This window comes from Neoarius graeffei, chromosome 17 (genome assembly GCF_027579695.1).
Source record: "Neoarius graeffei isolate fNeoGra1 chromosome 17, fNeoGra1.pri, whole genome shotgun sequence".
Lineage (NCBI taxonomy): Eukaryota > Metazoa > Chordata > Actinopteri > Siluriformes > Ariidae > Neoarius > Neoarius graeffei.
The window spans coordinates 61,907,167-61,931,297 of NC_083585.1; the positions used below are offsets into that span (position 1 = coordinate 61,907,167).

General features: G+C 42.5%; 1 protein-coding gene across 1 annotated transcript; it reads left to right on the forward strand.

The window, feature by feature from the left end:
* The first annotated feature begins 1,466 nt into the window (after positions 1-1,466).
* LOC132864392 (tripartite motif-containing protein 16-like) lies at positions 1,467-20,574 on the forward strand. Its single transcript, XM_060897815.1, has 6 exons — positions 1,467-2,098; positions 4,393-4,488; positions 4,663-4,896; positions 5,085-5,244; positions 5,734-5,787; positions 19,857-20,574. The coding sequence occupies exons 1-6, from the start codon at positions 1,499-1,501 to the stop codon at positions 20,387-20,389; spliced, it is 1,677 nt and encodes a 558-aa protein (XP_060753798.1). The 5' UTR covers positions 1,467-1,498; the 3' UTR covers positions 20,390-20,574.
* The last annotated feature ends 3,557 nt before the right edge of the window (positions 20,575-24,131 follow it).

Below are 24,131 nucleotides of genomic sequence, written 5' to 3' on the forward strand. Positions count from 1 at the left end.
GGATTTCTTGCAGTGCACTCTGTAATTGTATCAAACTAGTGTAGTTATTCATCAAGGCATACATTTGATCACATACAATAAGTCAATAAATGGAGGAAACAAAGGAATACATTTTGTAATCCTGATTATTGATGATGTTTGCTGGAGGGCTCTGGAGTATCCATAATGTGCATACAGAATGTTGTAAATCCATACTGATACAGTGATGCATGCAATTTCTCTCAACACAAACATTTGGATTGAATGAACTCCATAGGCTACTGAGTGGCCTAATAATAGTTGCTCATAAAAGGAAAAAAAATATATATATATATATATCTTCCATATATATCATGGAATTTTCATTTTAAGGCAACAGTCTATTCAGTCTAATTCTGACAGTTCTGCATTTAAAATGTCTCATTCATCTCATTATCTCTAGCCGCTTTATCCTTCTACAGGGTCGCAGGCAAGCTGGAGCCTATCCCAGCTGACTATGGGCAAAAGGCAGGGTACACCCTGGACAAGTCGCCAGGTCATCACAGGGCTGACATATAGACACAGACAACCATTCACACTCACGGTCAATTTAGAGTCACCAGTTAACCTAACCTGCATGTCTTTGGGGGAAACCGGAGCACCCGGAGGAAACCCACGCGGACAACATGCAAACTCCGCACAGAAAGGCCCTCGCCGGGGCTCAAACCCAGGACCTTCTTGCTGTGAGGCGACAGCGCTAACCACTACACCACCGTGCCCATTTAAAATGTTCATATACCAAATAATTGTATCACCTAAACTTGATAGGTAGCTGATCACATGCATAGTAAAGTAAAAGTGCCAGCCAAAAACAGACATGAAATTCAGTTGCTTGAGCTTGAAAATTTTACTGGGGGGGCCCTAAATTGTAATCTTTCATAGGGCCCAAGATTTATAGCGGCGCCCCTGCACGAGCGCACACAATTTTCCCCTTCTGCTTTTTCATCTTATCCTTGGGCATTTTTTTTGATCATTTTATTTTTACTGCTTGACCATTCTGTAGTTTATTAGATTATTATGGTTTCAGAATGGGATCAGAAATTTAAACAGAATGTAAGTAAACTATGTGCAAACATTACAACAAATTCAATATAAAAGATGTTTTTTAATTACAATTACAGATAATGGATGGATGGATGGTCAGATCAATTAATCACTTCAGAATCCTGTTCATGAGAGAGAGAGAGAGAGAGAGATGTGTTCATTGTTCATTTAAACTATCACTGGTAAGACTGTTCAAGTCTGTACGCCCTGTAGGAAATACACTCACACACACACTGTTTCAAATCTCTTCACACAGAATAGCAATTTGCTAACAGCCAGGCCCCTACTGACACATTACAAAAAAAAGGGGCTCTCTTTTTAAAGCCACGCCCACTCTCTCTGCCACACAGAACACACACAGAAACAGGAAGTTCATTTAAGAGAAAACGAAACTCAGCAGAAAATTCAGAGTCTTTCTCTCTCTCAGTACAGGAAAATGGCAGAGGCTGGTATTTCAGTAGATCATTTTTCTGTGGATCAGTTCAGTTGTCCAGTGTGTCTGGATCTCCTGAAGGATCCTGTGACTATTCCCTGTGGACACAGTTTCTGTAAGGTGTGTATTAATGGCTTCTGGGATCAGGAGGATGTGAAGGGCGTCTACAGCTGCCCCCAGTGCAGAGTGACTTTCACCCCAAGGCCTGTTCTATACAGGAACAACATGCTGGCTGAAGTGGTGGAGAAACTGAAGAAGACTGAACTCCAAGCTGCTTCTCCTGCTCACTGTTACGCTGGACCTGGAGATGTGGAGTGTGATTTCTGCACTGGGAGAAAATACAAAGCTGTCAAGTCTTGTCTGGTGTGTCAGGCCTCCTTTTGTGAAGATCATCTTAAACCTCACTATCAGTCTCCTGCCTTTAAGAAGCACAAGTTAGTTGAAGCCTGTGCAGAGCTCCAAGAGAAGATCTGCTCTGAACATGACAAACTGATCGAGATCTTCTGTCATACTGACCAAAGCTTCATCTGTTATTTGTGTACGACGGATGAACATAAAGGTCATGAAACAGTTTCAACTAAAGCAGAAAGAAATGAAAAACAGGTGAGAACTGGACATCATTCTTCTTTTCCAAGTCATTTTATACAAATTCTATTTCTAATCTAATTTCTGTTCAGTGGATTTAATTGGTTCTCTGACTGTCATTCTCTGAGAAGTAATTTTTTATTTCCAGTCAAACAGGAATATGTAAAGAAATGTTAAAGAGGTCGGACTAGTCAATGTGCTTTAAACAGCCAACACCCAACAACCTTCTTCCAGCATTTTACAGCTAAAGTGCTCACGTGACTGTGTTAAAGCTCTGTAACTGGATATCTCATCTCATTATCTCTAGCCGCTTTATCCTGTTCTTCAGGGTCGCAGGCAAGCTGGAGCCTATCCCAGCTGACTACGGGCGAAAGGCGGGGTGCACCCTGGACAAGTTGCCAGGTCATCACAGGGCTGACACATATGGCCCTTTTCCACTACCCTTTTTCAGCTCACTTCAGCCCGACACGGCTCGCGTTTCGACTACCAAAAACCAGCACGACTCAGCTCGCTTCAGCCCTGCTTAGCCCCTAAAACTCGCACCGTTTTGGAGTGGGGCTGAAGCGAGCCAAACCGTGCCGAGTGAGGCTGGGGGCGTGAGCAGACACTCCCCTGTGCACTGATTGGTGAGGAGGAGTGTCCTCACATGCCCACACACGCCCCGCGAGCGCGCTGGGATCTGTAAACACCGCAAACCCGGAAGGAGAAGAATTACGAGAATTTCTGAAGCCTTATGCGCCTCGCCTCATCTATATGCTCTTGCCAGTATCTGTTGGCGTTGTCGGTGACAACAAGCCACAGCACCAAGACCAGCAACACTAACGACTCCATGTCCTCCATGTTTATTGTTTACTATCCGGGTCGTGAGACTACCGCTTAAAAGCTCACTGATGTCACTGTTTGCGCTGCTTAACGACATCACCTGACGTCCACCCACTTTCGCTAACTCCACCCAATGTGTCCACCCACTTCCAGCCAGCACGGTTCAGCGCGGTTGTAGTCGAAATGCAACTCCAACAGCCCCGCTCAGCCCGACTCAGCACGGCACGGCTCAGCCCAACTCAGCCGCGTTTGTAGTGGAAAAGCGGCAATAGACACAGACAACCATTCACACTCACATTCACACCTACGGTCAATTTAGAGTCACCAGTTAACCTAACCTGCATGTCTTTGGACTGTGGGGGAAACCGGAGCACCCGGAGGAAACCCACGCAGACACGGGGAGAACATGCAAACTCCGCACAGAAAGGCCCTCGCCGGCCATGGGGCTCGAACCCGGACTTTCTTGCTGTGAGGCGACAGCGCTAACCACTACACCACCATGCCGCCTGTAACTGGATATCATATTTCATAACATTTAATGATCTACAGGTAAAAAAAAATCTTTATCTTTCTGAATGTGAGTGGATTTGTGGTCCGTTTTTGAAAACTTCTTTGGGATGAATGATCCCAATTCTGGAAAGTTCAAATCTCTGCAGAGATTTTGGTCAAAACTCAGCGTTAATGTCAACATTCACGAGACTGATGAAGTTCAATCCCGATGTTCACTGAAGGTTCCTTTAATCCGGTGGAATTGGATGTGGTTTTGAATGTACACACAGCACCTTAAAGAAGTAAACCTGACTATGACTCTGGATTTTACTGCTGAACAAATAAATAACTTCCATGAATCCAGATGTGCACTGTGCATGTCTCCCCCAAGCTCACTGAGAAATATTGTATTAATGTAGTTAGGGTTTCGGGGTAGTTAAAGCGGGCTGGGAAATTAAAAAAAAGTATTGTACTTCTTCCCACTCCTTTTTCGAACAATGTGCGGTGTTTTGTAATGTCTTAGCTCTTTATGTTTTATTTTTTTAATTTCTCGTTTTCTTTCTTTTGTATGTACAAATAGTTACATACATTTTTTATACATGTTCGAAATAAAAATAAATTAAATAAATAAATAAATAAATAAATGGGAACAGTGATAATGCGCACTGCTCTCAGATCAGTCTGTGAATCCCCTTGAAAGTCACAGCTGCCTTTTGAACAATTTCACTGCAGAGAATATTGCTGAACTACCTTGATGTTTCTGTCACAATAATAACAATCGGTTGACATTTTCACAGAAAACTAAACTTATAAGTGGTACAAAAATATGAAGATAGAAGTTACTTCCTTTTGGGTGTCTTTTAATTTTAGTTCATTTGAGAGGCGATATTTCTAGTTTTTATTGACTTGTTTTTTTTGGATTTTTAGTTTAGTTTTTTTTTCTTTTTGGCTATAATTCTTACATGATTAAATGTCTTTAAATGAATGTTATTTGTTCTCAGAATGAGCTAAAGGAGGAGCAGATGAAATCCCAGCAGAGGATCCAGGAGAAGCAGAAGGAGGTGCAGGAGCTGAAACAGGCTGTGGACACTATTAAGGTGAGGAGTGAAGAGTAGCTGTGTTTCAATTAACCTGCTTAAATTGTGAACTAAAAAAAAAAAAAGGAATGAAAACACGGAGTTTAAAAAAAAAAGAACTCAAATATCTCAAGAGAGAGTTTATTTTTACAGAGTATCCCATTAGGTCTTCATTGTGTGTGTGTGTACTAACAGAAGCGGTATCAGTCAGCAGTAGATGACAGTGAGAGGATCTTTACTGAGATGATCAGCTCCATGGAGAAAAAGCGCTCGGAGGTGACGGAGCTGATCAGAGCTCAGGAGAAAGCTGAACTGAATCAAGCTGAACGACTCCTGAAGCAACTGGAGCAGGAGATTGCTGATCTTCAGAGGAGAGTCACTGAGCTGGAGCAGCTTTCACACACACACGATCACATCCACTTCCTCCAGGTAACACTCACTGTCTGATCTACAGAGGGCGCTGTTCCTCACAAAGTTTCCTCCTACAAGCTCATTACAGCAACAATAAATGTTCCTGTCTGAGATCCCAAGTGTGTCTTTGGTCTGATTCAGTCTGAGATTCATTCGTTCCTCTCCTACACTTTTCTCCTTCTCTATTCTGTGTTTCCTCTCTGTAGAGTTTCCCGTCTCTCTGTGTTTCTCCTGGATGTGACGACTCACCCAGCTTCACTGTCAATCAACATCACTCATTTGATGGAGTGAGGAAATCTCTCTCAGATCTGAAAAAACGAGTCGAGGAAATCTGTGAGGAGGAATTCAGCGTAATCCATCCACAAGGTAAACAAACAACATTTCTATATCACAGTAAAGAGAGCCATAAAATTCATATTACAGAAATAAAACGTAAGCAGGAACAAAACTGCATCAAATCACAAAGCATTAGTATTAGCCTCAGAAATTACATGTGCAAATTACAAATAAATTTCCCAGATAAACAGGACCTTAATCACAAATCCACAAACTAATCTGACTGAACTTTACACATAACAAATATGATGAACATTAGATCAGAACCGAGGCCTTAATTCCTCCATAAAATCCATCAGAAAGTAAAAACACACACATTGTCAGAGCTTCAGCCTGGAAAAGTTTTTTGCTTCTCATGATTCTTACATTCAAATGCTGCACAGTGTGATGACATTTTGGCCGATCTCTAAATCGTGTCTGACAGAGCAGTGAGGAATCTAATTTTTCATTTTCATGCTTTAAACTGTTTTCGTGTCATTTTTCAGTCTCCATTTTGTCTCTGTGTCTCTACAGCTGCAGCAGTTCACATGATTTTACCCTCAAAACCAAAGAGCAGAGAAGACTTCCTGCAGTGTAGGTGTAACACACACACACACACACACACACACACACACACACACACACACACACACACTCTTCAACTCAGAGGAAGACCGCCCACATGATGTTCTTTCTTTCTCTTTCTTTCAACCGACAACACACACAGAATAAATCTCATACATACGAAGCAATCTAATCTCACTAGGCAGAAAAAATAATGGATTACTGTTATAAAGAAGAAAGCTAGTCACACAGAGGCACAATGATAAAATACAATATTTCTACAAATACAATTCTTCTTCTTTTGGCTTCTCCCAATTACAGTGGTGCTTGAAAGTTTGTGAACCCTCTAGAATTTTCTATATTTCTGCATAAATATGACCTAAAACATCATCAGATTTTCACACAAGTCCTAAAAGTAGATAAAGAGAACCCAGTTAAACAAATGAGGTAAAATTCTTATCCTTGGTCATTTATTTATTGAGGAAAATGATCCAATATTACATATATGTGGGTGGCAAAAGTATGTGAACCTCTAGGATTAGCAGTTAATTTGAAGGTGATATTAGAGTCAGGTGTTTTCAATCAATGGGACAACAATCAGGTGTGAGTGGGCACCCTGTTTTATTTAAAGAACAGGGATCTATCAAAGTCTGATCTTCACAATACATGTTTGTGGAAGTGTATCATGGCACGAACAAAGGAGATATCTGAGGACCTCAGAAAAAGCGTTGTTGATGCTCATCAGGCTGGAAAAGTTACAAAACCATTTCTAAAAAGTTTGGACTCCAGCAATCCACAGTCAGACAGACTGCATACAAATGGAGGAAATTCAAGACCATTGTTACCCTCCTTAGGAGTGGTCGACTAGCAAAGATCACTCCTCCAGAGCAAGGCGTGTAATAGTCGGCAAGGTCACAAAGGACCCCAGAGTAACTTCTAAGCAGCTGAAGGCCTCTCTCACATTGGTTAATGTTCATGAATCCACCATCAGAACACTGAACAACAATGGTGTGCATGGCAGGGTTGCAAGGAGAAAGCCACTGCTCTCCAAAAAGAACATTGTTTCTCATCTGCAGTTTGCTAAAGATCATGTGGACAAGCCTAGAAGACTATTGGAAAAAATGTTTTGTGGACGGATGAGACCAAAATAGAACTGTTTGGTTTACATGAGAAGCGTTATGTTTGGAGAAAGGAAAACACTGCATTCCAGCATAAGAACCTTATCCTATCTGTGAAACATGGTGGTGGTAGTATCATGGTTTGGGCCTGTTTTGCTGCATTTGGGCCAGGACGGCTTCCCATCATTGATGGAACAATGAATTCTGTATTTATACCAGCAAATTCTAAAGGAAAATGTCAGGACATCTGTCCATGAACTGAATCTCAAGAGAAGGTGGATCATGCAGCAAGACAACGACCCTAAGGACACAAGTCGTTCTACCAAAGAATGGTTAAAGAAGAATAAAGTTAATGTTTTGGAATGGCCAAGTCAAAGTCCTGACTGTGGCAGCAGGGGCGTGGCCGAGCAGCGGTTTGTGAATGGAGGGCGGAGTCAGGGAAGGTGAGTGGCCAAATCGCTACACCTGTTGCCAATTAATGTGTGTTTGCGTGTCTCTTGCAGTGATGGTGCTCAATAAAAGAAGTAAGAGACCAGAGCATGATGGTGTGTGTGTGTGTCTGTCCCAAATGAAACCCACCATTCCAAGATGGCGCTGGTGAGGCAGGCAGCGGTCGTACCTGCTCCAGTCGTTTTTCCATATTTAACGTTAATTATTGTTATTTTCAGCTTTTTTGTACAGCCTGCACTCTGTCTAACTATGTACACCAGACAGACTCTGATAGACATTGGAGAGAAGTGCAATGTTTCTTTTATTTTTAAGGGAATTCAGCTCCACACTGCCGGACGAGATAATGCGGGGGTCCTACAACAATGGAGGGCACACCAATTTCAGGCCGAGGAAAAGATCCAGAGGCAAATGAGCAGGAACCAGGAACTGGATGAGTAAAAGGGCACATAGTCCACCTCTGCCTAGCATTCTGCTAGCCAACGTCCAGTCCCTGGATAACAAGCTCCACGACCTCTGGACTAGACTCAAATACCAGCGGGATATACGAGACTGTAACATTATTTGTCTCACTGAGTCATGGCTGTCCCTCTCGGTCCCGGACCATGCTGTGCAACCGACAGAGTTTCTATCAGTCTACCGCATGGACCACACTGAGGAGTCGGGCAAGTTGAGAGGAGGGGGAGTGTGCTTAATGGTCAACAACAGATGGTGTGATCCCAGGAATATAACACCTTTAACCCGTTCCTGCTCACCCAACTTGGAGCTCCTAACTCTCAAATGCCGGCCATTCTATCTCCCTCGAGAGTTCTCGTCAGTCATCTTTAGTGCTGTTTATATTCCACCTAAAGCGGACACGGACACTGCCCTATCTGAACTCCATGAAGCCCTCTCCAGCTATGAGATTAATCACAGGGATGCAGCTCTCATAATAGCTGACGATTTCAATCGAGCCAACTTAAGGATGATAAGGCCGGACTTCCGGCAACACATCACTTGTCCTACCAGAGGAAGCAAGACTCTAGACCACTACTACTCGCCGTTCAAAGAGGGCTATAAAGCTACATCTCTTCCCCTCCTTCGGTAAGTCAGATCACTCCGCTATTTTCCTCATGCCTAAGTACATTAAAAAACTGAAAGTGGAAGCCCCGGCATGCAGGGAGGTGACGCGATGGTCTAACCAATCAGTGGCGATCTTACAAGATGCACTCATCACCGATTGGGATTTGTTCTGGCACAGCTCTGGTGATGACATCAATGTGTTTACAGAAGCGGTGGTGGGATTCATTGGGAAGCTAGCGGAGGACTGCGCTCCCAAAAGCATAGTCAGGACATTTCCCAACCAGAAGCCGTGGGTGGATAACACCATTCGCGACACTCTGAGATCATGCACCGCTGCCTATAACACCGGGCTGTTAACCGGGAACATGGAGGAATTTAAGGCTGCTTCTTACAATGTTCGTAAAGCAGTGAAGGAGGCTAAACGGCGGTATGGGAGGAAGCTGGAGGATCATTTGTACCAGCAGAATCCCAGGGGGCTATGGCAAGGACTACAGATCATCACGGACTATAAATCAGCTCACACTCCTCTGATGAATGCTGACAAATCTCTCGCCGATGAACTGAACAACTTTTATGCCCGCTTCGAGACGACCTGCAAACAAGCTGACAATCACTGGCAGAGGGGAGATGGCGCCACGGGCGCAGATAGAGGGTGGGACGGGTGGGATTCGTCCCACCAAGATTTAAATTCACCTCGTTTGGTCCCCCCCACTTATAGGGAGGAACAAACGTCTATGCTGTCTTTCTTTGCATAAGGCAAACCTCACAGAAAAATCAAGACTAATTACCATTCGGTTTATTGAGGTGCACAGCAGTACATACATAGTTGCAACAATTCATAAAACAAAACAAAGACTGATATTCGGTTGGTTCAGCTGCGCAGACTGCACAGGTTGCGAGCTCGAGCTTGGTTGCTATGGTTACCCACAACAAGTTTGACAGGCATATTGGGGACAGCTCCTAGTTCAGGATCCCAACATGGCATGATGAAGGGTGGCAAACCGAAAAGGCAGAAAACGATTGCATCGTTTTTTCAAAAAACAATGACTAAGTAAACTGTGCCTTACTTTATCATATCACCTTGCAGTTTTTTGATAGTCTGTTCAAAGTAATGTCGTAGTGAAAGTGAAATCGTACGGAGTAGAGATGCCTTTCTGGTAGCCTCCTTCTTTCGGTGGTAGCCTGTAGATACAGTGCTCAGAAGGCAGTTTTAATGTTTAATCTGGCGTTCCCTGCCATAATTTCAGCGAGCATATTGTTTCATAAGGAAACTTTGCGAAGAGTTGTTGACTGACTACCGCTCACGCAACACACAGCCATAGTTAGAAAGTCAGGATGCACTGGTTTACACTTTACACACACACACATAGCCCAGCCTCTCGCTATGTTTAACAGTTGGAACTTAGCGGTTTTAAAACTAGTTTTCTTAAAGAATCAGTGTGCTGAAAGTCAGTTAATGTTTAAATAAAACAGTTTTTGCATACGGCATATGGCATACTTGGGGAGTGATTGGAATCAGTATCAGAATCAATAAGCTTTATTTCTTTCAATGATGGGTAATTAAGTTTGACAGTCCAAGTCTCAATACATAGGATACACAGACCTAGATGCTATAGATAAATACAAAGGGTAGACAAAACAGTCAGCAGTCATCCAGAACACACACACACACACACACACACATTTTCAACCCACATGACATCCTGTCGTGTCAGTGGTAAATAGCACATGAGAGCACCAGACATCACAGGTGTGCTCTATTCCTACTCTTTATTTATTAGTAGGCCTAAGCTAACGGCTGCAGGGATGGAGTGATGTTTTTTTTGTCTTAGCTGAGTAATGTCGCTGCCCTGAGGGCATCAGAGTATATTCCTCGCACAACACATGGTGGGGGTGGGGTTGGTTTGCTGGCAGCTTTGTCCCCCCCAGTTCAAAAAACGTATCTGCGCCCCTGGATGGCGCTCACCGTGATGGAGCACGATGTGAGGATGACACTCAGGAGAGTGAATCCCAGGAGGGCAGCAGGTCTGGATGGGATCACAGGTCGTGTCCTTGAGGCATGTGCTAACCAGCTAGCAAGTGTCTTCATGGTAATATTCAACCTCTCCCTTTCTCAGCTGCTTTAAACAATCTGTTATAGTTCCTGTGCCTAAGAAACCCCAGCCCAGCTGCCTGAACGACTATCGCCCCATAGCCCTAACATCTGTGGTGATGAAGTGTTTCAAAAGGCTACTCAAACCCCTCATCACCTCCTCCCTGCCTGCTACCCTGGATCCACTACAGTTTGCCTATTGTTCCAGCAGATCCACAGATGATGCCATTTCTCGCCTACTTCACACCACCTTGGCTCATCTGGACACCAAGAGGGGATCCTATGCTAGACTGCTGTTCATTGACTACAGCTCAGCGTTTAACACCATAATCCCCTCCAGGCTGGTCCAAAAACTGTGTGATCTCAGCCTGCACCCCTCATTGTGCCGGTGGATCCACAGCTTCCTTACAGGCAGACCACAGGTGGTATGTGTAGGCCGCCACACTTCATCTCCCCTCACCCTCAACACTGGTTCCCCCAAGGATGCGTTCTGAGCCCTTTGCTGTACTCCCTGTACACTCATGACTGTATGGCCACTTCAGACTCCAACACCATCATTAAGTTTGCTGATGACACAGTTGTGGTGGGCCTCATCTCCAATAATGATGAGTCTGCCTACCGGACCAAGATTAAATATCTCGTGGACTGGAGTGAGGAGAACAACCTCACACTCAACACCAGCAAAATGAAGGAGCTGATAGTGAACTTCAGCAGGAAGCAGCAGAGGGACCCATCTGCATCAATGGGGCCCAGGTAGAGAGAGTGGACAATTTCAAATACCTGGGTGTCCACATCTCACAGGACCTCTCTTGGTCCTGTCATACCAACACTCTGGTTAAGAAAGGCTGCCAGTGCTTCTACTTCTTCAGGAGACTGAAGGACTTCAAACTCCCACTCAAGGTACTAAGAAACTTTTACTCCTGCACTATTGAGAGTGTCCTGAGTGGGAGCATCACTAACTGGATGGGAAGCACCACCAGGAGAGATCAGCTGGCTCTCAGGAGGGTGGTTCACTCTGCTGAGAGAACCATCAGGACCACCCTCCCTAACCTACAGGACATTTATTCCAACCGCTGCAGGGACAGAGCCAGGAAGATCGCCAGCAAACCCAGCCACCCAAATAATAGACTGTTCTCCCTGCTGCCTTCAGGGAGACGTTACCGACAGCTGAAGGCCAACACTGAGAGAATGAGGAGGAGCTTCTTCCCTCAGGCCATTGAACTGTTCATAATAATAACAAGGTACACTACTATGCACTACTGCACTTTGGACTTTAAGGACTCATAACCACACAATCATTACATCTCTGCCATGCTTCCACTCATGAATATAGCTTGAGTTTTTTTCCTCCCCTTCCCCTTTATTTCTATTGTTTTTAATTTACAGTTGTGCTCATAAGTTTACATACCCTGGCAGAATTTTTGCTTTCTTGGCCTTTTTTCAGAGAATATGAATGATAACACAAAAACTTTTTTCCCCCACTCATGGTTAGTGGTTGGGTGAAGCCATTTATTGATAAACAACTGTGTTTTCTATTTTTAAATCATAATTACAACAAAAAACATCCAAATGACCCTGATCAAAAGTTTACATACCCCAGTTTTTAATACCGTGTATTGCCCCCTCTAACATCAATGACAGCCTGAAGTCTTTTGTGGTAGTTGTGGATGAGGCTCTTTATTTTCTCAGATGGTAAAGCTGCCCATTCTTCTTGGCAAAAAGCCTCCAGTTCCTGTAAATTCCTGGGCTGTCTTGCATGAACTGCGCGTTTGAGATCTCCCCAGAGTGGCTCAATGATATTGAGGTCAGGGGACTGAGATGGCTACTCCAGAACCTTCACTTTGTTCTGCTGTAGCCAATGACAGGTCGACTTGGCCTTGTGTTTTGGATCGTTGTCATGTTGGAACGTCCAAGTACGTCCCATGCACAGCTTCCGGGCTGATGAATGCAAATTTGCCTCCAGTATTTGCTGATAACATGCTGCATTCATCTTTCCTTCAACTGTGACCAAGTTTCCTGTGTCTTTGTAGCTCACACATCCCCAAAACATCAGCGATCCACCTCCGTGCTTTACAGTAGGAATGGTGTTCCTTTCATCATTGGCCTTGTTGACACCTCTCCAAATGTAACGTTTATGGTTGTGGCCAAAAAGTTCAATTTTGGTCTCATCACTCCAAATTACCTTGTTCCAGAAGTTTTGAGGCTTGTCTCTGTGCTGTTTGGCATAAATTTTTGTTGGTCTACCTGACCGTGGTTTGGTTTTAACAGAGCCCCTGATTTTCCATTTATTAATCAGTTTGAACACTGCTGACTGGCATTATCAATTCCGTGGATATCTTTTTGTATCCCTTTCCTGTTTTATACAGTTCAACTACCTTTTCCCGTAGATCCGTTGACAATTTTTTGCTTTCCCCATGACTCAGAATCCAGAAACATCAGTGGTTGGATGAAAGATGCAAGAGTCTGTCTGGATCCCAGAAACTCACTCAGCTTTTATGCACACACACTGATTACAAGCAAACAGATCACAGGTGAGGATGCTACCTTTAGTAGCCATTCAAACCCATTTGTGTCAACTTCTGTGCATGTCATCAGGCCAAAATCACCAGGGTATGTGAACTTTTGATCAGGGTCATTTGGGTAGTTTCTGTTGTCATTATGATTTAAAAAGGGAAAACAGTCATTTGACAATAAATGGTTTCACCCAACCACTAAGCATGAGTGGAAAAGATGTTTTTGTGTTATCATTCATATTCTCTGAAAAATGGTCAAAGAATCATAGATTCTGCCAGGGTATGTAAACTTATGAGCACAACTGTATGTTATCTATATACTTTTATACTCGCAATGACCTAAGGTACATAAGAATTTCACTGTAATTACTTGTAATTATATGTGACAAATAAAACTTGAACTTGAAATGAGAAAAAATAGTGTTGAAAACCCAGATAAAACCAAATCTGAACGTTAACAACAGCCTGCCGTACTTCTGTGCTCCACCCACATCCAGACAGTTTCTACACTGACCTTCATCAAATCGAAATGTTGTGGAAGGACCTGAAGCGAGCAGTTCATGTGGGGAAACCCACCAACATCCCAGAATTGAAGCTGTTCTGTACAGAGGAATGGACTAAAATTCCTCCAAACCGGTCTGCAGAACTGATCAATAGTTACCGGAAACGTTTAGTTGTAGTTATTGCTGCACAAGGGGGTCACACCAGATACTGAAAGCAAAGGTTCACATACTTTTGCCACTCACAGATATGTAATACTTGATCATTTTCCTCAATAAATAAATGACCGAGTATAATATTTTTGTCTCATTTGTTTAACTGGGTTCTCTTTATCTACTTTTAGGACTTGTGTGAAAATCTGATGTTGTTTTAGGTCATATTTATGCAGAAATATAGAAAATTCTAAAGGGTTCACAAACTTTCAAGCACCACAATAGAATACTGAATAGGTGTTGAAATTCATCAAATTTAGCTGAGAGGCTCCTGATAATACAGTGAAGGAAAGAGAGCAACTTGTCAGATAAACAAGAAGAAAGAATCATCTATATCCCCACCAATAACAGTTGTGGTCAGAAGTTTACATATAGTAAACCATATGAACGTCATCTTGGATATGAATGTCATGACAATATTTGGGCTTTCAGTAATTTATTTGAACTGTTCTTTTTCTGCGGCAGAATGAATGTACAGCATACAGCTTTAATTAAAAAAACAATATAATTTGGTGCACAAGTTTTAATTTTCTTTGGGTTTTCTGAACTCAACAAGGGTCAAAATTATACATACAGGGTCAAAAATTTACATATGCTCACTTAGATTATTAATTCAGAGGTGCTGAACCTTCCTGTTAGTGATTATGACTGACTACAGCTGGTAGCTTCTCTGTGCCTTCATAAAGAGGGTTTGTTTACAGTACTCATTGGATTGACTAACCCACAGTAAAATGGGAAATTCCAAGGACCTTATTGCAGATCTGAGAAAGAGGATCACAGATATACACAACTCCGGAATGTCTCTTGGAGCCATTTCTAAACAACTGCAAATTCCAAGATCAATTCAAACAACTGTATGCAAGTTATGGTGAGGTGTAGTCATTTTTCCAAGCCACTTTGCTTCAAGAAAACCCAAACTGTCACCCTCAGCTGAAAGGAAATTGGTTTGGATGGTCAGGAACAACCTGGGAACCACCATGGCACAGTCCTGCCATGAACTGGAGGCTGATGGACCACTGGCTACAGTTCAGTTGGACTAAGCTGCTGTTATCCAAGAAATAACCCCCTGCTCCAAAATTGACACCTTCAAGCTTAACTAAATTTTGAAGCCGACCACACGGACAAAGAAAAAGCCTTCTGGAGGAAAGCTGTATGGTCAGATGAGACAAAGATTGAGCTGTTTGGCCACAATGGCCACCATGTACAGAGAGACACTGTACCAGCTGGTGGTGGTGGTGGTGGGAGGATCATCATGCTCCGGGGCTGTTTTGCTGCCAGTGGAACTGGTTCATTGCACAAAGTGGATGGAATAATGAAGAAGGAGGACTACCTCAGAATTCTTCAACATAAACCATCAGAAACTTGAACACAACATGGGACTTGGGAGTTACAACAGGACAATGAACCCAAACTTGCATCATAGCTGGTTGTGAAGGATAAAGCAGGCTAACATTAAGCTTAAAACAAGTCCTGACGTCAACCCTATTGAAAATATATGGACCGTGCTTAAGTCGAGTCCATGCCAAGAAAAAAAAAATTGAACTCTACTAATTCTACCATGAAGAGTCGTGAAATATCCAACCAGAATTCTGCCAGAAGCTTGTTCATGGTAAACAAAAATGTTTGGTCAAGGTGAATCTTGCGAAGAGATATTTTACCCAAATATTAGGTGTGCTGTATGTATATTTTTGACCCTGTGTTGATTTCAGAAAACCCAAAGAAAATTAAAACTTGTGCACCAAATTCTAGTGTTTTTTTTAATTAAAGATGTATGCTGTACATTCATTCTGCCACAGAACAAGAAAAGTTCAGAGAAATCATTGAAAAGCCCAAATATTGCCATGACATTCATATCCAAGATGACATTCATATGGTTTACTGTATGTAAACTTCTGACCACAACTGTATATACCAAGTTTCAAGATATTATTTGTCACATTTTTCAAGTTCTGCTGCAGGAAATCAACCCTACCTCTTTACACTGACCTCAGCAGCCCATGGCATAAACCCACCGGACCTTTGGTCCAGGTGAGCTAAAAATTAAAATTCTTCACATTTCTTAGTATCAAAAGGCACATATACATTACTTAATCAACACATATACCAACTTTCAATCCCAAACCACTCATAGTTTTCAAGTTCTGTTCTGGAAACAAGACCTACCCCGAAGACTAACCTGAGAGACGAAGTCTGAAATTGTTTCGATGGAAACATGAAAAATGAAAATTTCTCAAAGTTCTTCGTATGAAAGGGCACATCTACATCACCTTGTTAACACCTATACCAAGTTTCAAATCCGTATTATGAATAGTTTTGGATATACTAGTGCATCTCAAAAAATTAGAATACCATGAAAAAGTTCCCTTTTTTCATAATTTAATTCAAAAAGGTAAACTTTCATATATTCTATATTCATTACATGTAAAGTGAAATATTTAAAGCCTTTTTAATTTTGATGATTATGGCTTATAGCTCATGAAAATCAGAAATCCAGTCTCTCAAATTATTAGAATATTCCCTAAGATCAATCAAAAAAAGGATTTACAATACAGAAAATGTCCAACTTCTGAAAAGTATATTCATTTATACACTCAATACTTGGTTGGGGCTCCTTCACCATGAATTACTGCATCAATGCGGTGTGGCATGGAGGTGATCAGTCTGTGGCACTGCTGAGGTGTTATTGAAGCCCAGGTTGCTTTGATAGTGGCCTTCAGCGTATCTGTATTTTTGGGTCGGGTGTTTCTCATCTTCCTCTTGATAATACCCCATAGATTCTCTATGGGGTTCAGGTCAGGCAAGTTGGCTGGCCAATCAAACACAGTAATATCATGGTCAGCAAACCATTTGGTAGTAGTTTTGGCACTGTGGGTAGGTGCTAAGTCCTGCTGGAAAAGGAAATCAGCATTTCCAAAAAGCTCATCAGCAGATGGAAGCAAGAAGTGCTCTAAAATCTCCTGGTAGGTGGCTGTGTTGACTTTGGACTTGATAAAATACAGTGGACCAACACCAGCAGGTGACATGGCACCCCAAATCATCACAGACTGTGGAAACTTCACACTGGGCTTCAAACACCTTGGATTCTGTGCCTCTCCACTCTTCCTCCAGACTCTAGAACCGTGATTTCCAAATTAAATGCAAAATGTACTTTCATCTGAAAAGAGGACTTCGGACCACTGAGCAACAGTCCATTTCTTTCTCTCCTTAGCCCAGATAAGACACTTCTGACATTGTCTCTGGCTCAGGAGTAGCTTGATATTAGGAATGCGAAAGTTGTATCCCCTTTCTTGAAGATGTCTGTTCGTGATGGGTCTTGATACACTGACACCAGCCTCAGTACACTCCTTGTGAAGCTCTCCCAAGTTCTTGAATCAACTTTTCTTGACAATCCTCTCAAGACTGCGGCCATCCCTGTTGCTTGTGCACCTTTTCCAGCCACCCTTTTCAGCAATGACCTTTTGTGGCTTACCCTCCTTGTGGAGGGCATCCGTGATCATCTTCTGGACAACAGTCAAGTCAGCAGTCTTCCCCATGATTGTGGTTGTGTGTACTGAACTAGACCGAGAGATACACTGTGTTCATACTGTTTTACTCAAACTCGAAATGAAATATTCTAATATTTTGAGATGGGTTTTTTTATGTTTTTGTACTGTATGCCATACTGATTAAAATTAAAATAGAAAAATGCTTGAAACATTTTAGTTTATGTGTAATGAGTCTATAATATATAACATTTTCACTTTCTTAAATAACTGATGGAAAATATTGAACTTTTTCACAAGATCCTAATTTTTTGAGATGCACTAGTATGCTCCGGAAACTAGCACTGCTCTTAGAAACTAAGTCAAAATCTATTTTTATGTAAAAATTTGAAAAAAATACTTTTTTTTCAAAAATCCAAAATAGCAAATGGCCCCAGTTCACAGGTTGCTTGATATGTATACAAAGTTTCATGAAAATATCTTCAGTAGTTTTCAAGATATGGCCCGGAAACGAAAACGTGACCGGACAGACGGAACCCGTTTCTATATTCCCCTGTCAAACTTTGTTTGGGTGGGGGATAATTATGAAGTTCTTGAGAAGAATGAAATTCATGTGGGGAATAGTACCTAGAATTAATATGACAAGGAGCATTAACGTCAGGATTGAAATCATTTAGGTTTGGTGATAATTCTAATAATCATAATTAATCTAATAATAATTCTAAGCAGGAACAACGTCAGCTTGATTCACACACAATTATACTGACAAAGTTAAGGTCAAAACAGAAAAAGACGCCACGATACAACACTAAAGATTGAAGTATTTTGTGTGTACAGAATGCTGAGGGAAAAGGGAGGAAAAGAAAAAAAAAATGGCTGAATGTGAAAGCTGTTTGGAGTGGTTCCATCAGGAATGTGAAGCGACCCCGGGGCATGTTTTTCACGATGGGGGGCAGCAACTGCAGAATCTAAAGGGGAAGAGGTGCAGTGGGTGAAGACGGACCACCAAAAGCAAGATTTTGTTCATTAACTTCGTTATTAATGCATAAACAACTTTTGATTTTTTCCTTTCTTTCGTCTCAACTTTCGTGACATGCGTGGATTAAATGTACATTATCCTCGATGCGTCAAGTTGGAGCTTAATCTTATTTTTATGTAATAAAAAAGGGCTTCATATTTAACAACAAATGCACTGGACTTGGAAAACTGATCTACATTCCTCGCCACAGTTTATTAACACATCAGCACCATCTTTTAAACTTGAATGGTCTTCAGAAGTCACAAATCTAAGCTTGAAGGTTGATTTTATAGACATGGTATCTACATTTTAAGCTGGGATTTTATAAAGCTCATGAGCGGACATCGTTACTGCTGAGAATTATGGCGATGACACGATCAATCTCAGAATTCCAGACATGATAAACAAAAGTACAACACTTATTCAGAAGGTCATTTGAGCGTTTCATCCTGAGTGTGAGAAAAGGAACCGCCTCGATCCAAACACAGTGGGGAAAAATCTGTTCCTCAGTAAAAATCAATAAAGGTTCTCTGAAATGTTACTACGGCTACAGAAGGACTCAGAGTTCAACACACACACACGTTATCCTCTTCATGTTTATCTAAACCTTTTTGCTGTGCAGACACAATTATACTGAGCATAAATTCATACAGGGCGGCACGGTGGTGTAGTGGTTAGCGCTGTCGCCTCACAGCAAGAAGGTCCGGGTTCGAGCCCCGTGGCCGGCGAGGGCCTTTCTGTGCGGAGTTTGCATGTTCTCCCCGTGTCCGCGTGGGTTTCCTCCGGGTGCTCCGGTTTCCCCCACAGTCCAAAGACATGCAGGTTAGGTTAACTGGTGACTCTAAATTGACCGTAGGTGTGAATGTGAGTGTGAATGGTTGTCTGTGTCTGTGTGTCAGCCCTGTGATGACCTGGCAACTTGTCCAGGGTGTACCCCGCCTTTCGCCCGTAGTCAGCTGGGATAGGCTCCAGCTTGCCTGCGACCCTGTACAACAGGATAAAGCGGCTACAGATAATGAGATGAGATGAGATAAATTCATACAAAGAGACTGTGTGTGTGTGTGTGTGTGTGTGTGTGTGGGAGAGAAATAAGAGTACGCACCGAATAACAAAAAGGCAGGTAAAAAAAGACGTTATTTTAAAATGGAAAATTGTGTAAATAATAATGTAAAGTGTCAGAACACTTGTGATGTAGGAACTAAAACATGCTGTACATTTCTCTGAACAGTAGGATTGGAAAAGGAAAAAAAAAACAGTAGCAGTGAAGGGAAGCGCTATAAAGATATGTAAGGAATGGGGGGCAAAGTTGAGAAAATAAGAGGAGGGAATGAAAGGAAAAAACTCAGGAGATACTTTTCTTGGGGCGAATTTGATCAGATACGACGGTTTAACACACAAACCAAATCCACGCGATGTGAGCAGTAAGATGGCGTCCAGATGGCTTCACTTGTCTCTACAGAGGGGAATGGGTTCGGAGCCCTCCAGATTTTATATAGAGCCAAGGCCTCGTTCGTTATCGGTCACGTGGTTTCGTCTGCCACACCCCCTTCTACTCCATACGCGCTTGAGAGCCTCACAACAGACAGGTGTCTCACACACACTTCTTATAAATCCTGTGATAAACATCTAACCTGTGGATATTTTATTGTTTTAGATTTCTGTTATCTGACTCTGGATCCAAACACAGTAAATCCTGAACTCATTCTGTCTGAGAAGAACAGAGCGGTGACACGCAGTGGGACAGAACAGAGATACTCTGATCATCCAGAGAGATTTGACTCCAAGTCTCAGGTGTTGTGTAAGGAGAGTGTGTGTGGACGCTGTTACTGGGAGGTGGAGTGGAGGGGTCTTGGTGTGGACATATCAGTCTCATATAAAGAGATTAGCAGGAAAGGATGGGGTGATACGTGTATGTTTGGATTCAACAGTCAGTCCTGGAGTCTGGAGTGTTTTTCTTCCTCTGTCTGTTTCCGACACAACAACATTAAGACTGTTCTCCGAGGTCCATCATCCTCCAGAATAGGTGTGTATGTGGATCACAGTGCAGGAACTCTGTCCTTCTACAGCGTCTCTGACCCGATGAGGCTCCTCCACAGAGTCCACACCACATTCACTCAGCCTCTATACGCTGGGTTCTGGATTGGTTCTGACTCAACTTTGAGGTTTTGTGATCTGATGAAAAAATGAAATGTTGGTAAAAGTTGAAATGTTGAGTAAAATTATATCTGAGGTGTCAGATTGAATTTCTCCCTGAAATACAAAGACACTTTTGTGTGCAGAAACTGTGGCACTAATGAATTATTATTTTCAGAGTGCATCTGTTTTATAGATTAATAATAAATAAATTCCACAACTAAGTGTCTTAAGGCAGAATGTAGGATGTTTCTAGAAAAAAAAATGTTCTTAGACTATTTTAAATGTATGTACTATTATGAGATTTATTACACTGATATGAAAATTTAGAATGTCTCAAATTCTGTTTTTCTTTGGCAAAATCTGTTTCTTCTGAAATAAAACTTCCTCAAACTACTGCGTCTTTCTGTCCTGCTGCTGGTGGAAACACACCCTACTGTGTGTAAGAACATTTTTAACAATTTTGTGTCTTGAAACATTTTCTGTTAAAAAAAAAAAAAAAATTACTCAACGTACTCAGACCCGTTCAAAAAAAAAACATTTAAAATATAAAATAGGTAAAAAATACAGACTCATTTTGCAGGTTTTGTAATCTATCCATATAGTCCTATGCATACACCTTGTGGTTCAACCTGGACACATCGCCAGTGATGAACCTGGGGTCATCGGATGTTTCGGGTCTTATCATACACCCTCTCCTGGGCGACTCAGCCGGGGGTGATCAGGCCACGACTTGTGTCCAGGTAGCTGAGTTCGCCACATTTCACCCCTCTTAGTCCAGAGGCATCATGAAGCCTTCTCCGCGGCTTCCAAGATGTTTTTGATGGCTCTCTGTCGCTGCTGTCTGCCAATTCCCAAGAGTCCCAGGACCCTGTGCAGGGACCACCTTGCGAAGCCCCTGCAGCCCACTTCGATAGGCTCGCATCTGGCCTTCCACCCCTGTCTTTGGCTCTCTGCCACTAGGGATGCGTACTTAGCTCTTTTCCTCTCCTGGGCCTCCTCCATTCTGTCTTCCCAGGGGACTGTGAGTGCCAGCATCACCACTTGCTTAGTAGTCTCTGACACCAGGACCATGCCAGGCCTGAGAGTGGTGGCTGTGATCATGTCTGGGAACTTCAGCTGCCTTCCTAGTTTGACCAGAATGTTTCAATCCCTCGCTGTTGAGAGCAGCCCACCCTGGGACTTTGGTCAGGGTTGTGGCTTCTCTTCAGCCCGCACAAAAGAGATGGGGTGCTTGGTTGGGTGCTGCCACTTGCTAAATGGTGTCTGCTATTGCCCACAGGACCTGGTTGTGGCGCCACCTGTACTGCCCTTCTCCCAAAGCTTTCAAGCAGCAGCAGAGTATGTGCTCCAGTGACCCCCTCTTCTGGCACAACTGGCAAGCAAGTGACTCTGCCAAGCTCCAGGAGAACAGATTTGTTGGACTTGGGAGGATGTCATACACTGACTGGACTAGGAACCTAAATTGTTGAGGCTCTGCTCTCCACAGTTCAGTCCATGTGATTTTCCGGCCCGCAGTATGGTCCCACTTTGTCCACGCCCCCTGCTTGCCCATGCCCACCATTCTGCTGAGGCGAACTTCCTCCACTTCTGCCCGCACCTCTTCCTGGATAAGCTTTTGCTTCTCCTTTCCCTTAGCTTTGCTGTAGCAGGGTGATGGGATGTACCTAAACCCAGCACGCCTGGTCGCCACAGCGCCCAACAGGATGTTGTGCCGTAGTCTTGCCTCAGCTAAGTGAACTGCCTCCTTGGCGTGCCAATTCCTTCCAGTCCTGACTTTTACGCCTGCAGATGCGACCTTGGTGTCAGCAGAGTCTCGGTAGAGCAGGACTTCTCTGGCTCTGGAGACCTGGAACTCCTCCACCACACTGCTGAATGGAAGCTGCAGCTTGGTGTCATGCCCATAAAGGGCTATGCTGCTGAGACTCTGTGGCAGGCCCAGCCACCTGTGCAGGAAGTGGTTTATCTTCCTTTCGAAGCTTTCAATGGTGGTAATAGGGACTTCATAGATTCGCAGTGACCAGAGGAGTCAAGGCAGGATTCCATGTTGGTATATCCAGGCCTTGAATTTACCTGGGAGTTCTGACCTGTCCACGGTGGAAAGCCACGAGCTGAGGTCATCGCTGGCTGCCTGGTGTGCTGCTTTGTCCTTCAGGTTGCTGATAAAGAGCTTACCTAAGCTATTAACTGGCTTCTCTGACACAGATGGAATTCTGGTGTCTCCCAGACAGAAGCGAAACTGGTCAGTTATCTTGCCTTTCCTAAGGACCAGCGACCTGGATTAAATATTATTTACAAATCATTGTTTTCAGTTTTAATTTCAACATACAATGTCACCTTTTTCTGATTTGGGGCTTTTTTTCCTCTTAGATGCCTGATTTAATGTCAGTGATGTGTCTCTCCCCCCATGTTCTAAACTCATTTGTACTAGTTTATTGTACTTTAAAACTAACAGATGATGTAAATCAATGAAAACAATAAAATAGTGTTAATTTTAATTACCAGGGCATTAAAACTCCCTTTGTGTTTCTACTTTTCTCTTTCTATTTCCATTTAAAGGCCAAATGATGACTATTAATCAAACTCAGGTTTATAAAAGACGCTTCATAAACTCAAGATCCAAACACTGTGTTAAAACAAAACTTTATTAAAGGTCCCATGGCATCGTTTTTTCATGAATTGTGCGGTGGTCTCTAGTATGAATGAATGCCCTGTGAGCCAGTTTTGGTGAAAAAAATGCTGTGGTTCTCCTGTTTCAGGCTGTTCTAGTTTGGTGGAGGAGCGGGTGGCGGGAGAGCGACAGGATTTCAGCTCTTATCATTAATATTCATGACATGTAAACCTGTTACCTCTGATTGGCTAACAGCACTGTGACGCTACCTCCAGTGGGTCAGAACAAGCGGATGTGTGTGTCTTACTATGGCGAGAGAGAAGGAACAAACCGCGAAGGGAAAAATACCGCGCGCTGACGTCATTAAGGTGCAACGCGAGGAAATAAAATAAATTCAACAAATGTTTGGGTTTTTACTGAACAAACAAATAAAATGAACGAGTGACTTAAAAAAAGAATGTGGGTGTCTTTGTAAAAACTGTTTTGGTTGGCTATTATAACAGAGCATGCTGCATGCTTTTTGGTTTTGTAGCGCAGAGTACCTGGCTGTAGGTGTAATTAATGATTTTGTGATCACTCTTTAATAATTACATGAAATCAGTCTCATTAAATTTGAAGGTTAATAGTTAAAATGAATCAATCCTATTGAATTGTTTAATCTGACTCATTTGAATTGAATCATACCATAGAATCAGTCTCATCTGAATCGTGTGAAGTGAATCATTCAATGAATCGAGTCAGTGAATCAAATCAGGGAATCATTTAGTGAATCGTTCAATGAATCATTTAGTGAATCAAGTGAATCGTTTAGTGAATCATTTAAAGAATCAATTGAAGAATCGTTTAAAATTTGATAATTCAAATTTATCACTTACCAAACTGCATCTAATTATTCATACACCTGAGGAATTCTTTGACGATGTGGGCGACTTCCAGAAGATATTGGGACAACAGACACGACACCACTTCAATTCTGATAATAATGGAGTTTATTATAAAAAGATAAGAATTTTAATAAAAAGAAAAGGAAAATTGAACAATCTAATAGCAGCAGAATTGAAATCTTCTGTAAACAGAGTGTGTGTGTGAGAAAAGAGAGAGAGAGAGACCTTGCCTCTCTCTTGAAGTTGGAATGTGTCCGTACCAGGACGTGCTATCTGCAATCTTGGTATGTGTGTGTGTCCG

Coding starts and splice junctions, on each gene's coding strand:
- LOC132864392 (XM_060897815.1), top strand. CDS start 1,499: ATGGCAGAGGCTGGTATTTCAGTAGATCATTTTTCTGTGGATCAGTTC. Junction 4,897..5,084: donor ATCACATCCACTTCCTCCAG/GTAACACTCACT, acceptor TCCTCTCTGTAG/AGTTTCCCGTCTCTCTGTGT. Junction 5,245..5,733: donor CAGCGTAATCCATCCACAAG/GTAAACAAACAA, acceptor CTACAGCTGCAG/CAGTTCACATGATTTTACCC.